Raw genomic sequence first — 13,534 nt, forward strand, 5'->3', positions numbered from 1 at the left:
AATCCGTCAAACGCAGGAAAATGTGAATTCAGTGTAAATCTAAGATTTGCTTCTTATAATAATGCAATTGTGTAAAAAAATGGCAAAAGCACATGAAAATCAGAGACACAAATGCTTTTGATTTAATTGTAAGCAGAGACACAGACACATCGGTAACAAGAAGATAACTTACAGTTAAAAGATAGTGGAAAAGTATATGGAGGTAAAATGCATATAAAAACACAACAATCAAGTGCTAATTAATAGCTTTTAGAGTTCATCTAAATAACATCTGAATATTTTCATAGCGACAGATTACGAAAATAATTTTCAATGCGGTACAAAATGCTAAACAATTAGAATAAATTAAACTCATTCATACTTATCAAATTGTCGTTTTAAAATGGTTTACTTCATAACTATGACCAAACCTAAAAGTTGGGCAGAAAATGTACAAAAAAGTCTAGACAAAGTCTTTGCTCATAATCCCACTTACCACTAGATGTCACTAGATACCATGGGTGATGTTGTTGGGTCAAACAACAAAATAAATCTTTTATGTAGAGAACGGAGGTCTATCAGGAAATGTTTGACCCTACAGTGTCTCATCATCAGGTTTAATATCACATGTGACCCTGAGTTTTGTCTCAATCTCTGAGCTTGGCGTTCACTTAAATCAGTTTGAAAGTACTGTAACCATATAGCACAAGCTCTGAATCTGCTAGAATTCACAGGAGTACTTCACAAGCACACATGCACAGTTTTGATACAGCCCCCCCAAAATCACCAGACTATACCACAATGCAACAGGATTTTCCATTAGGGACACAAATATTTACAGCAAATACTTTCTGTTCTATCTTTGAAATTAGTTAATATTTCACACAGTCAGTAAAAATATAGCAAACAAACAAAGAGCAAGAGGTCAGTCTGTGAATGATTTTCATTACTGCCCATCTCTGTTTGCAGACTGGAAATATTCCCTTTTAGACAGTTTGCACATAATATGGGACATGTTCTCAAACACAAAAACTGATAAAAAGAAATCATTTTGGCACAGTTGGATAAGATCATCATAACAAAACCTGTTCTTTTATCAAGTACTTCAAACTAAATGTAAAAGCAAACTGACAATTAGTGTTCCATTCACAGGAATAAGTAAACTGTACTTTTGATGTAAACTTCACACTGGTGGTGACATCATGTCTATAGTGGTTTTTAAAGAGTGAAAGAGAGGAAAGAGTGACGAAAGAGATGGGAGACCAGAGTCAACACTTTACAGCACAGACTCCACACCGTCCTTTTCGCTGAGTGTTTCACGTGAGGAGCTTTCTCCTTGGTTCTGGTGTGTGACGAGAGGGGAGGTCTCTTCTTCTGCCTTGACATTAGCTACCACCTCCACCTTCACCTCTTGCAGTTCCTGCTCCTCTTGATGCTGTTGTTGTTTCTTCATCTCTTGCTCATTGATGTGGTGAAGGATTCCAGCACCGAGGGCATCTCCCTCCACGTTGACAACGGTGGTGGTGCGGTCACTGATAACACATCAGACATAAGAAAATCATATTCATGTAGCTCAAACAGTAGAGCATGGCGCTAGGCTAGCGATGCCAAGGCCATGGGTTCAAATATAAGTTGCTTTGAATAAAAGCAATGTTTTGTATTTTGTGTTTTGTATGTTCCCTATGTTTGAAACTGTATTCATGCATATACAGAATGTAAGTTTCTTATAAGTATGTTTCTGATCATGATAAGAAGCTTTAGAAGACTTTAGAAGACCCTTAAAGGGATAGTTCACCCAAAAATGAAAATTGGATGTTTATCTGCTTACCCCCAGCGCATCCAAGATGTAGGTGACTTTGTTTCTTCAGTAGAACACAAATGATGATTTTTAACTCCAACCGTTGCCATCTGTCAGTCGTATAATGCATGTCAATGGGAATTCCATCAATAAGAGTAAAAAAAACATGCACAGACAAATCCAAATTAAACCCCGCAGCTCGTGACGACACATTGATGTCCTAAGACACGAAACGATCAGTTTGTGTGAGAAACTGAACAGTATTTATATCATTTTTTACCTCTAATACACCACTATGTCCAACTGCCCTGCGCATCCGGTTAGTGAGGTATGATCACGTTCTGACAACGTAAGTGATGTCTCACACTCATTGAAGCAAAGCGTGAGAGATCATTTCTGTCATCAGAACGTGTTTTCTGACCTCACACACACCGGATGCTCAAGGCAGTTGGACATAGTAGTGTATTAGAGGTACAAAATTACATAAATACTGTTCGGTTTCTCACACAAACCGATCGTTTCGTGTCTTAGGACATCAATGTGTCGTCACGAGCCGCGGGGTTTAATTTGGATTTGTCTGTGCATGTTTTTTTTTACTCTTATAGACAAAGTTCCCATTGACATGCATTATACGACTGACAGACCGCAACGGTTGGAGTTAAAAATCATCATTTGTGTTCGACTGAAGAAACAAAGTCACCTACATCTTGGATGCCCTGGGGGTAAGCAGATAAACATCAAATTTTCATTTTTGGGTGAACTATCCCTTTAAGAAGCTTTTAATTTACATTTAAATAGTTTACATAAATAAAATTGATTTTTTTTTTATTTTATTTTTTTTACATTAAATACAATTAATCATATCCCGTCCCATAAGTAAATTTGTCACTGATATGGCATCTCAAAAACACAACACTGATCTATGAGGTTAAGTGTATTAATTACAATATAGATATCATGTATTAATTTGTTGATTGACACCAATATAAATATAAGTAAAATGGGAGAAACTGTCTTACACAATCCAGTCCACAGCCAACATGAGTGACAGGTCATGGGTGGGTAGACCAATGGCCTCCAGAATGATAGCGATGGTGATGATCCCACCAGCTGGGATACCTGCTGCTCCAACACTGGAAGCGGTGGCTGTCACCCTGTGAATATGCAAATTAGCAGTCATTTAGCTGATGCTTTATCCAAAGTGACCAACGGTACACTTATTACAGGGACAACTTCCATGATGCTAAAAGCTGTCACCCTCCATCCTTCCATCAGAGCCTCAGTTCTGCATAGGTCAGCATAACCTGCAGCACTGGGCTAGGCTCCAGAGAGTGAGTGTATGTTGCTTGTAAAATTAGATCACGCATAACATCTCTGCCTTGTTTAGATACAGAGCACATGTAGATACAGGAATGTTCACAGTATCTATGAATACTCCTGCTGATTCAAGAAAGACCTCATAGGGATGTACACTCACAGGATTGTGAAGATCTGGCCTGCGTTGAGGTCAACATTGTTGAGCTGGGCGATAAACACAGCCGCAACGCACTGGAAAATGGCTGCTCCGTCCATGTTGACAGTGGCTCCAATCGGTAAAATGAAGCGACTGATTCGTTTGTCAACACCGTTGTTCTCCTCTACACATTTCATCATGGTGGGCAGGGTCGCTGAGCTGCACAGGCATAGAAAACAGACAGAGTTTGAGTATGTAATAAGAAAATAGATGTAATAGTGGCCATAGACATTCTATTGGTGGAAAAAAAGGTATATAACCAACTTTTAGTAACATCAAAACCATCACATAACTTTGAATCAGTGTTATTTTCATAGTACTTATATACTATTATAGTATTTATTGCTTTGAATTAGCTTCTTTTTATATTTTGAGTTTTCATGTAATATTTACAATTAACTTCATTTCAATTTTATCTCAATTAACAAAAACATTTTGCAATAGTTTTAGTTTTAGTTGACAAAACTGCTTTAGATTGGTCTAAAAGGACTGAGACTGCAATTGAACCATCAAATTATGGAAAAGACCATTCAAGAATCTTACTTTGTCAACCCGATTAAGGGCCCTTTGCCAACGAATCAAGGTTTTTGCATTTCCAACAACACTACTTAAGATTTAGCAAACAAAGGAAAAAAGGAAACAAAGCTTGTTAGTCACATTTTGGGAACCAAATAAACCTAAACATTAAGCTGCATTATTGCCTGCATTAAGCTATTGTATGAATGTAGGTTAGCTCATCTAAACCTGCTTTTAGGATTACATACTGTATGAAATAAATAAAAAAATACCTGGAGCAGGTAGCAAAGGCTGTGGTAAAAGGTGTGATGAGGCCAGACAGGAAACTGAAAGGATTTTTACGAGTGAACCCAAAGTAGATAAGAGGCAAGACAAAGCCACCATGAATGATGTGGCCCAGGATAGAGGCGAAGATGTACTTCCCCAAACTAGTGACCAACAGAACCACATCTTCCATTTCCACAATCTTACTGCCAACCAAGAACATGATGCCAAATGGCACATACCTGAAGGACAAAACAACAGAATCAGATCAGATATCATGTGCATATAGTACAACTTAAATTTTTAGAATGTGTAAAAGTTTTACTTTCTTTGAGATTTCAGTGTTGAATATTAAAAAAATGTTTTAACATTTTGTAATTTATGCTCACCAACAAATTAAAGATTTTTTTTTCAGTGATTATGCATTACAATGATCAAAAGTGACAGTAAAGACATTTATAATGTTACAAAAGATTCTATTTTAAATAAATGCTGTTCTTTTGAACTTTCTATTCATCAAGGAATCCTAAAAAAAATACACAAATGATTTCAGCATTGATAATGATACTAATAAATGTTTCTTCAGCAGCAAATCAGCTATCAGAATGATTTCTAAAGGATCATGTGACACTGAAGACTGAAGTAATGATGAGTATATATAGTATATAAGTATATATAGACACACATATGTTAGATGCGATTAATCATGATATATATTATATAATCATTTATATAATTTTTATTATATTATATTATATTATATTATATTATATTATATTATATTATATTATATTATATTATATTATATTATATTATATTATATTATATTATATTATATTATATTATTTTTAAGGCTCTGTGCCTTAGACTGGATTAGATGTCAATTTGACCTTTACTTACCACATGATCCAGGACACTAATACCATGGTGGCTTCATTGAAGGCATTGAAAAAGCGAATGAGCTCCTCTCCTTCTGTCCCAAGTTTTCTCAAAGCAACTCCAAAAACCATAGCGAAGAGAACAAGGCCCAGAATATTCATTCCATCTGCATCTGTTCCATAGGGAACCTGAAACCCACCAAAACATGTTTGTCATTGTTATAAAGTGGCTTACATAAGTAGACATACAAATATTGCCATTCAGCCTTTTCAATGTTGTCTTGGCAGCACACAGTTAAGAATTGGTTTAAGGCGAACAATGCAACAGTAAAACAGATCTGATGATAACATTGTTTTAAGCAACAAAATGTGACATGTAAATGTGCTCTGAATTTGCTAATAACCTATATAAATAACGTTCCCACTCACTGGTGCAGTTTCATATTTCCTGTCACTGAACTTGATATGATTGTACATGGACAAGTGATTTTCAAAAGCCAAAAAAGTGATGAAGCTAGGCTCTCAGACAGACTGTCCCTCAGCGTTTGTGGCAGTGGGGTCACAGGTGATGAAGATCTGAAGGGACTGAGCTACTGTTCAACTGAATCCCTCTCTTGTTCTGGGCTTTATCACACATCCAGGCATGGCTCATCATTTGGCATACAGCACTGGTTGTTCTGTAAGCCCTACTTAAGCAATTACGGACCTCAAGCGTTCTGAGGGATTGCCCACATATTTGCCCATGCACCAGCAGATATGAGACATTTTAGCTGAGCCAGGATGTAATGAAGACCCAATGATTTATTCAAAGGCTAATCACAAACAGCAGATAGATTCATTCATTTGCAATCTGTAAATGTTTTTATTTTTGCATATTTTGCATTGAATTTGAAGGATACACTGATGTAATATATTTAAACATTAACAAATATGCAAGTGAGTCGCAGGACATATAAACTTTGTGAATGAAGGTCATTCCAATTCATGCATGTAGGTCTGGAGTTTGCCTATTTAGTAGCCTATTTTTTCACATAGTTTTACATACCCTCTTATACAATTGCATTGTTTGAAACTATTGATTTATAAAGAAATCAGATATGTTCCTAAATATCTGAATTTTTGTGTAGGCTAGGCTAGCTGGTAGTGTGCATAGGAATTTACTTCAAATCTACTCTTTCCCCGCCATTGACTGAATTATCCATGTTTTCACTGTTGTACAGTAGATGGCGCTATTACGTATCTTCTGAAAGAGTACAGAATATCCGGATCAAAAGACAGGTGAAGAAGAAGCAGCAATAGAAGATGGCTTACGCAAATGTAAAATAAAGCAATCATCAAACATTAAACAGCATATAAGTTCAAAACTACCTAACGTTACCAAATGATATGAAGAGGAAACGATTGTGAATCTATGTTTTGATCATCCTTCTGAATCCCATCCGGACATAGTATTTGACAAAAATGTGATTTTCTCAGCTTTTTGTTTAAAATTTTGCCTTTTTTTTTTTTTTATGAGACTTACCTTCACTCAAGTGTTGATAAAAAAGAATGCATGAAGCTACAATAAAATGTTTTTAAAATAGAAAGAGTTAAAGTACAGTTAAAGGTATATTTCAAGTATAAAAGATTTATCCCTAAATAGGAACATAGTAGTATACTTAAAGTGCAAAAATAATATATAAATACTAAACTGTATGTTGTTATGTTCACTAGTTGTCCACTTAAAGTTTACTACTGTTACGCTTATAGTACACTTATAGTATACTTTATACACTTAAAAGTTGGCCAATTTAGTCCCAAGCAGTATTGAAATAGTACACTTACAAGTTTACTGTTACGAATGCCAGCGAAGATCCCTCAATCAGGCACCGGATGTCTCACTCTCCATGGACTACAAATCCCAAGCACCCACACACCTGGCCTGATTACTGCACACCTGTCTTATATCAGCCAGCTATTTAAACCACAAACACACACTGCTTGTGAAGTATTGTTTGCCCTGTTACAATTCTGAGTGTTTGATTCCTGTTAGGGTATTGACCTTGTTTGGATTACTGACCTTGGATTGTTTGTCACCTGCCTGTTACCCTGTTGTTTGCCTGGACTATTTTGATTGTTTGCTGCCTACCCTGATCCTTTGCCCGGTTTTGACTACGATTATTGTGCTGCCTCTGACACTGTTGTTTACACTGGTGATAAGCCCCATAAACCACTTATGGATCCTAATCAACCTACCATCATCACATTTACTATTTGTACATTGATATTACTTGAACATTACTTAAGTATACCTAATAAAATTAACTTGAAGTATACTTTTTTGTAAGGTTATACTAATAATATAATGACAGAAAATGTCAATTGGAAAATTATTTGAAATCTGAATATCTCTTAGCACAACCTGAATCAATTCTACAAGCACATTGCTGAGACTACAATGCAGACACATGGGAGGCACATAGAAAAAAAGGCCTCTGGGAAAGGCTTGCCATCTCCAGCTGCTTGAGAGCTCAGTAGGACAGGAGCAGCAAAACCGGCTGCGTCAACCCTGGCCCTGTGCAAACAAACAGCAAGCTCATTCAAGGCTGCCAAAGAGCCAAACACTACTGAGTGGTCTGAGACAAAACCAGCCAAGAAGCCCCAACTGGACTTGAGTTTCATTTTTTTTTTAAAGTGCAAAATTACTTGGTTAAATTGACATTTCAGCAAGTGACATGATGTGTGTTGACAAATGTTGACAGTGCATTAATATTGGAAAAGGAAGGACCTAATGCTACTAATAATTATATTACTTAATATATTATATATTAATAATTATAATTACTGTTATATAATTCTTAAATATATTATTAGCACTATTCATACTAATGTAAATTAATAATATTTCAATACAATTAATGTACCTAATTAATATAATAATAAAATATTATTAAAAATAAAGAGATCATGTACCTTCTGGTTGTTGAGGGTTCCATTTGTTCCATTTCCAACAAGAATCATCTTGTAATCAGTGACATACTGTGACAAAAGTGAGAGACAGAGGAGAAAAACATCATGAGCTACATGTAGTGCTTATCAAAGAGCTATTTTGGCCAATTTCAGTCCATTCCAGTGTGCGGCTTCATGAACTGTGATGCATTCGATTATTTCTCTGCACTGAGCGTGTTTATGTGCATGTCTAGTGCCAAAATACTCACAAAAGCAGCATTTAAAGTTAGCTCAAGAGGACTTTGAGACTGGTACACACAGAGACAATGACAGTGATCCCCCACAACTCTCCTATTCAGAACCTCTTCTCAAAAACTCCAATTATATGAGCTAAGCCACTCAGTTTAGTTTTTGCCTACTTCCTACCTCAAAAGTGCAAACGGAGTAGGCACCATTCGCACACAATGTGTTCTTGCCTTAAAAACACGAAATGTAAAGATGGCACTGAAAAAATGCTGGGTTTCGAGACATTTTTAAAGGTTAAACTTTTTGGCGATGTAAAAAAAAGCAACAAAATGCTTATTTTTTAATGGAATATTGCAGTATTTACTATAAATTATTTATCCGTGCACCTCTTTTTCTTTTTCTTTTTCTTTTTTTATTCACATGCCTTCGTAATCTTTAATCAAAATAACTTCCCCTCCCTCTTGCAATGTGGTGTGAGGGCAGAACAACTTGTCACTCTCATGAGATAACAGCAATAGCAAATCCAATGATCCAATCAATTCCAGATGGCCAAAATCAAATCTCGCCCTACATTTTTTCTTGTTCGAGAAGCCGTTTCACTCAGATATATGCCACAAAAGCGAAGAAAGGACACTTCAATATCATGCCAACTTTATTGAAAGAAGGTGCCTTTTTGAAAAGTTTAGAAGAGTGGGGCACCGTTCTCACAGAATGCGTTCTTGCATTTTAGAAAAATGTGAGACGTACCATGGATTAGAAAAGAACGTGAGGTCTCAAGATACATTTTTATAAAAGTTGGACTAAGTTGTAAAAAAAGTTGAACTTTGTCGTAAAAAAAAACCCAGCTACATCTCAGTGGTGATAGATGTCCATATATCTCATGATTACATAGAAAAACATATGTTTACATATTAAAAATTCCAGTGGAAAGCAAAAAGGTTCACAGACAGCCTATCTGTAATGGTTCCTTAACTTAGATGAATTTACACTGTGTTTGGATAATCTGATGTTGACGTGCATAAACATATTTCAGTTAGAGATAATTAAGACAACCTGGAATGGATCTACAAATATGAGTTTGGACAAGTCCATATGTAGATGGCGATTAAAATAATTCCCAGGCATTTCTGTATTAATCCTGTTAATCTGTGTCTCTTTTTCTTTAAAGCCTATCTGGACTCCATCCAGGCAAGTGTTGATGGAAATCCCACTGGATAGAGAAACATTCTCCCATTGGATAAAGAAACATCCATTTGCACCTAATGACCCTGTTTCTTTTTCTAAAGCTACTCTGGCCTTTAGGAAAACATATTTGCACATGCTATAGTCTGGGCACAGAGATGTTATCTCCCACCCCGACCACCGAAACCCCTGACCTTCCTTTGAGCAAAGCGTGCTCACCGTTGAGCAGCTGACTGTGTGGTACAACTCAGTGAACTAAGCCAGGTTGCCAGGCACCAAGGAATGGAATCAGCCTTCTATGGTAACTGCCTGGTTGTTTAGTGGTGAGAGAGGATGGGAGGTATTTATTAAGCAGGGACAAAAATGGTTACTCCATTTTGTGACTCTCTCAATTAGAGATGAAGGAGCTGTTAACATGGAGGAAGTGATCAACAAATATTCATTCTGGACATAACCATTGCTGTGTAAGAGTGTGTGTGTGAGAGTGAGTGTGTGTGTGTGCAGGCCTGAGTGTGTGTGTGTGTGTGTGTGTGTGTGTGTGTGTGTGTGTGTGTGTGTGTGTGTGTGTGTGTGTGTGTGTGTGTGTGTGTGTGTGTGTGTGTGTGTGTGTGTGTGTGTGTGTGTGTGTGTGTGTGTGTGTGTGTGAGTGATTTGGGGACAGCTGGAGAACAAAAGTAACTCACTGAGCGGAAAGCTGCAGCCACCAGGTTGGATGGAAACAGGTTTCTGAAAAGGAAAAACAAGCAAGAAAGATAAACCAGTGATGCAGACATGTGTAAAAATGAGCTCTTATCATCACAGATGGACACAACTGGTGTTCCATTGCTAAATTCCCACCAGTTTGCATCATGATGGACCTGTAAAGGAAGTTCTGCATTGATCCAGACAGATCAATATCTTTATCTACAAACAGATATCCATTCACTCAGGCTACAGAATGGATTCTTTTAAACTAAACTGAGTTTCAGTTCTTATTCATCATATGACCTGAGTTAAAAGAGGATTAATATAGTAACCCTGTGAACTATGAGGCAAAGAGAAGTGTATTTTCTCCAGGTTCATGCAAGCCTATTATACAGTCATTCTTCAAGTTCTGATTACATAATTGGATAGAAGATTTATACTTCAACAAGAGGAACTTTCAAGACTTTTTAGTAACAGGTTTCAAGATATTTGCACATTTCTTCCACATGGGGTGAAAAATTCTGTGGAATTGATGTCATTTCTATGTGTAAATTACAAATTAGTGGAAAAAGCAGGACAGTGGCGTTGTTAATAGCTAGCATGTTTGCTGGAATTTACAAAAATGTAATTTCCTTGAATGAAAAATCAAATTGTCACAATTATTTTCCAGCTGGAAAAACAAAACAAAACAATTATTATTATTATTTTTTTGCAACATTGTAGCTGATTTGTTACTGGACCGTGGTGGTCTACCAACCATAACAGGTCTACCAGGTTGACTCCACCAGCTGGTACCCATTTTGTCCATCAACTTGGATGAATAAAAACCACCATATATGTCCAGCAAAAAAAAAAAAAAATCACGTAAAACCAGCAACCATCAAAAAGATAACTCCTAGGGAGACATATTTCTGTCCTATAGCACAGCAACAATTGGGCTGTTATGAAATATCATAACTCTTGTAGGCTACCATATGCCAGGTTAACTAATAGTATGATGCATAATGGTCAAAATCAACCAGAACAGTTTCAAAAAAAGTGTCACATTATACCTTGACATGTTAGAAAAAAAGATACGGCACCTAAAACAGACAAATTAAATAAAATATTTTTTGTAATTGTCCATCTAATCATCATTAAAAAAACACTAATAAAAGTTTAGTGTCAGTGTTTTGACATTTTTATAGAGGCTTTTAGAGGATTAGTTCAATTTGTTGATGGATTTTCCTGTATGTTGAACATGATGATGTCCATTATGATACTAGGCAAATAATAACATTTTCAGAATGACAATGGCCCATGTGACAGTTATTAATTAATTACTAACATTTGATTGTTTCCTGATTTTTAGAAGCTTATCAATATTTTTTGTCCCTCTTTACTTGATGTCCCACTTTTTCTGAACACACTATGCTTTCAGTTTAAAACTTTTTTTTTTTTTTTTCAGATTTTCCATCTGTTTTTCCAGCTCTTCTTTTTCTGTCTGAGGCAATAATTGGGATGCACAGCATATGTGACTTAAATACCTAAAAATAAATAAATAAATAAATAAATAAAGATGCAAAGTATGAAATTATTGTCACGTGATCTGCAGGTAAAGGGTGAGTTCAATCTCAGCATAGTCTTCTAATCACGCCACTGTTACCGGCAACTTCAGAAGCGGATTAATTGCTGCTAATGACTGCTTTATTTCTCATGTTAAATTATATTGTTATCACCAATGTTTACTATAGGCCTATATTATTAGCAGTATAATGTTACCAAAATGATACCTTGCAAGGTCTAAAAACGAATCCGCTGTCTCTTTGTTGGAGCTCACGTCTTCCAGCCCCAAGTTGTTGGTGTTCAGCGCTCCGGCTCCCACGCCGGGTTTGATGATGAAGGCGAGCGCAACCCCGATGGATGAAGCGATCAGAGTGGTCACCAGAAAGTAAGACACGGCGATCCCTCCGAGCTTTCCCAGCGAGCGCGTGTCCAGACTCGCAGCGCCAGAAATCAGACTGCAAACCACTAAAGGAAGGATGATCATCTTGAGCATCCTCAGCAGCATCTCTCCGGGGAAGGCGAAATAAGTCATCTGCGCTCGGGTCAGGTTCATGTTCCGGACCATCATCCCGAGCCCTACGCCCACCAGAACCCCGGACACCGTCAGGATCACTAAGAGATTTCTTTTTAAGAAGACCATCAACCTGTCTTTAAAGCTTTTCTTTTCTGATTTCATTGAGACCGCTGGCAACGGGCTTTTGTGCCCGGCGTGTCCATTGATTTCGCTCTTCTCCTCCATGATTTTCCCTACACGCTCAGTTTTTCCACTCGTTTGTAAGAGGTACCAGGCTTTTCTCATCAGCAGCGTGCGCGCGCTTGGAAGGGAGCGGACTGGAGAGCGCTTGTAAAAACCGGCCGGCACTTATACATGTGCTGCATCTACCAATGACGAGGGGTCTTCTAAAGATGAAGACTCAGGGCATGCGCACTCCTGGACCACGATGAAATGATGCAACAAGGCAAAGGGTTGCTGATATAGGCTAAAACCAATCAATGAAATATTATTATTATTAATAGGCTACTATTTTATTATTATTGGGTGATTTCATATGTGTGCTTTTTCCATTTCTATCTATCTATCTATCTATCTATCTATCTATCTATCTATCTATCTATCTATCTATCTATCTATCTATCTATCTATCTATCTATCTATCTATCTATCTATCTATCTATCTATCTATCTATCTATCCTTCAAAAAACATGGATTTCTGTTTATGCACTCTAAAAACTGCTGGGTTAAATATGGATAAAACCAAGGATTTGGTTGTTTTCTACCAGCCATTTTTTTCAACCAATTTTGGATTTATTTTTTTAGCCAGCAATATAGTAATATAGTAAACGGCATGTTTTTGCTCACCCTCAAATAGGGGCAAATTTGTGGGGTATTTTAAGCTGAAACTTGACCAGACCAGAGACTTATATTACATCATGTGAAAGAGGGCATAATAGGTGCCCTTTAACCCAACCTGCTGGGTTTGTCCATATTTTACCCAGCTTGGGTTTTTTTAACCCAGCATTTTTTAGAGTTAAGAACAATGATTAACTCATAGTGTCCGCTTTTCATTGTTAAAGATGACAAAAATATTTTTATATTTTCATTGAATTATCCCATTATTACTGTAAATTCCATTGTTATTTGTCATTTTTAAGACAATGGTAGATTTATTTTTCATTAATATTTGCACAATTTTCAGTTGCCATATTTGCAACATGTTCTGTGAAGGTAATTTCTGTGTTCTGTGCTTATAATCAAATTATATAAATCATAATTTTAGACTCCCACATACTGTACATTTTCCCCCAAGTTAAAGAGGCTAAGATGTGAAAACTTCAGTTCTTTTTAGCTGTCTGTAGTTGCTTTCCCCTGAACCTCAACTATTCTGTTCCAAAAATAACATTTCACAGCTGCCAAACCAGGAGCACAGGAAGCTGAGTTTGCTCTCCAGTCTTTGCTATAATATACTGAACCCCACTGTGAGGAGGCTGGGACGGAACAA

At 36.8% G+C, this 13,534-nt stretch overlaps 1 protein-coding gene across 2 annotated transcripts; it reads right to left on the reverse strand.

The window, feature by feature from the left end:
• Positions 1–112: 112 nt before the first annotated feature.
• On the reverse strand, positions 113–12,350 carry slc1a4 (solute carrier family 1 member 4). 2 transcript variants are annotated; one of them, XM_067386224.1, is made up of 8 exons: positions 11,761–12,350; positions 9,988–10,030; positions 7,901–7,966; positions 4,971–5,137; positions 4,079–4,312; positions 3,255–3,449; positions 2,797–2,931; positions 113–1,511 (listed from the first exon to the last, which is right to left on the reverse strand). In XM_067386224.1, exons 1-8 carry the CDS (start codon positions 12,330–12,332, stop codon positions 1,256–1,258), a joined length of 1,668 nt encoding a protein of 555 aa, XP_067242325.1. In that variant the 5' UTR covers positions 12,333–12,350; the 3' UTR covers positions 113–1,255. The 2 variants fall into 2 exon arrangements, with proteins under 2 accessions (XP_067242325.1, XP_067242326.1); XM_067386225.1 differs by lacking the exons at positions 7,901–7,966; positions 9,988–10,030; positions 11,761–12,350 and adding an exon at positions 6,773–7,480.
• Between the last annotated feature and the right edge of the window lie 1,184 nt (positions 12,351–13,534).

The sequence above is a fragment of the Chanodichthys erythropterus genome, chromosome 5 (genome assembly GCF_024489055.1).
Source record: "Chanodichthys erythropterus isolate Z2021 chromosome 5, ASM2448905v1, whole genome shotgun sequence".
NCBI classification, from domain to species: domain Eukaryota; kingdom Metazoa; phylum Chordata; class Actinopteri; order Cypriniformes; family Xenocyprididae; genus Chanodichthys; species Chanodichthys erythropterus.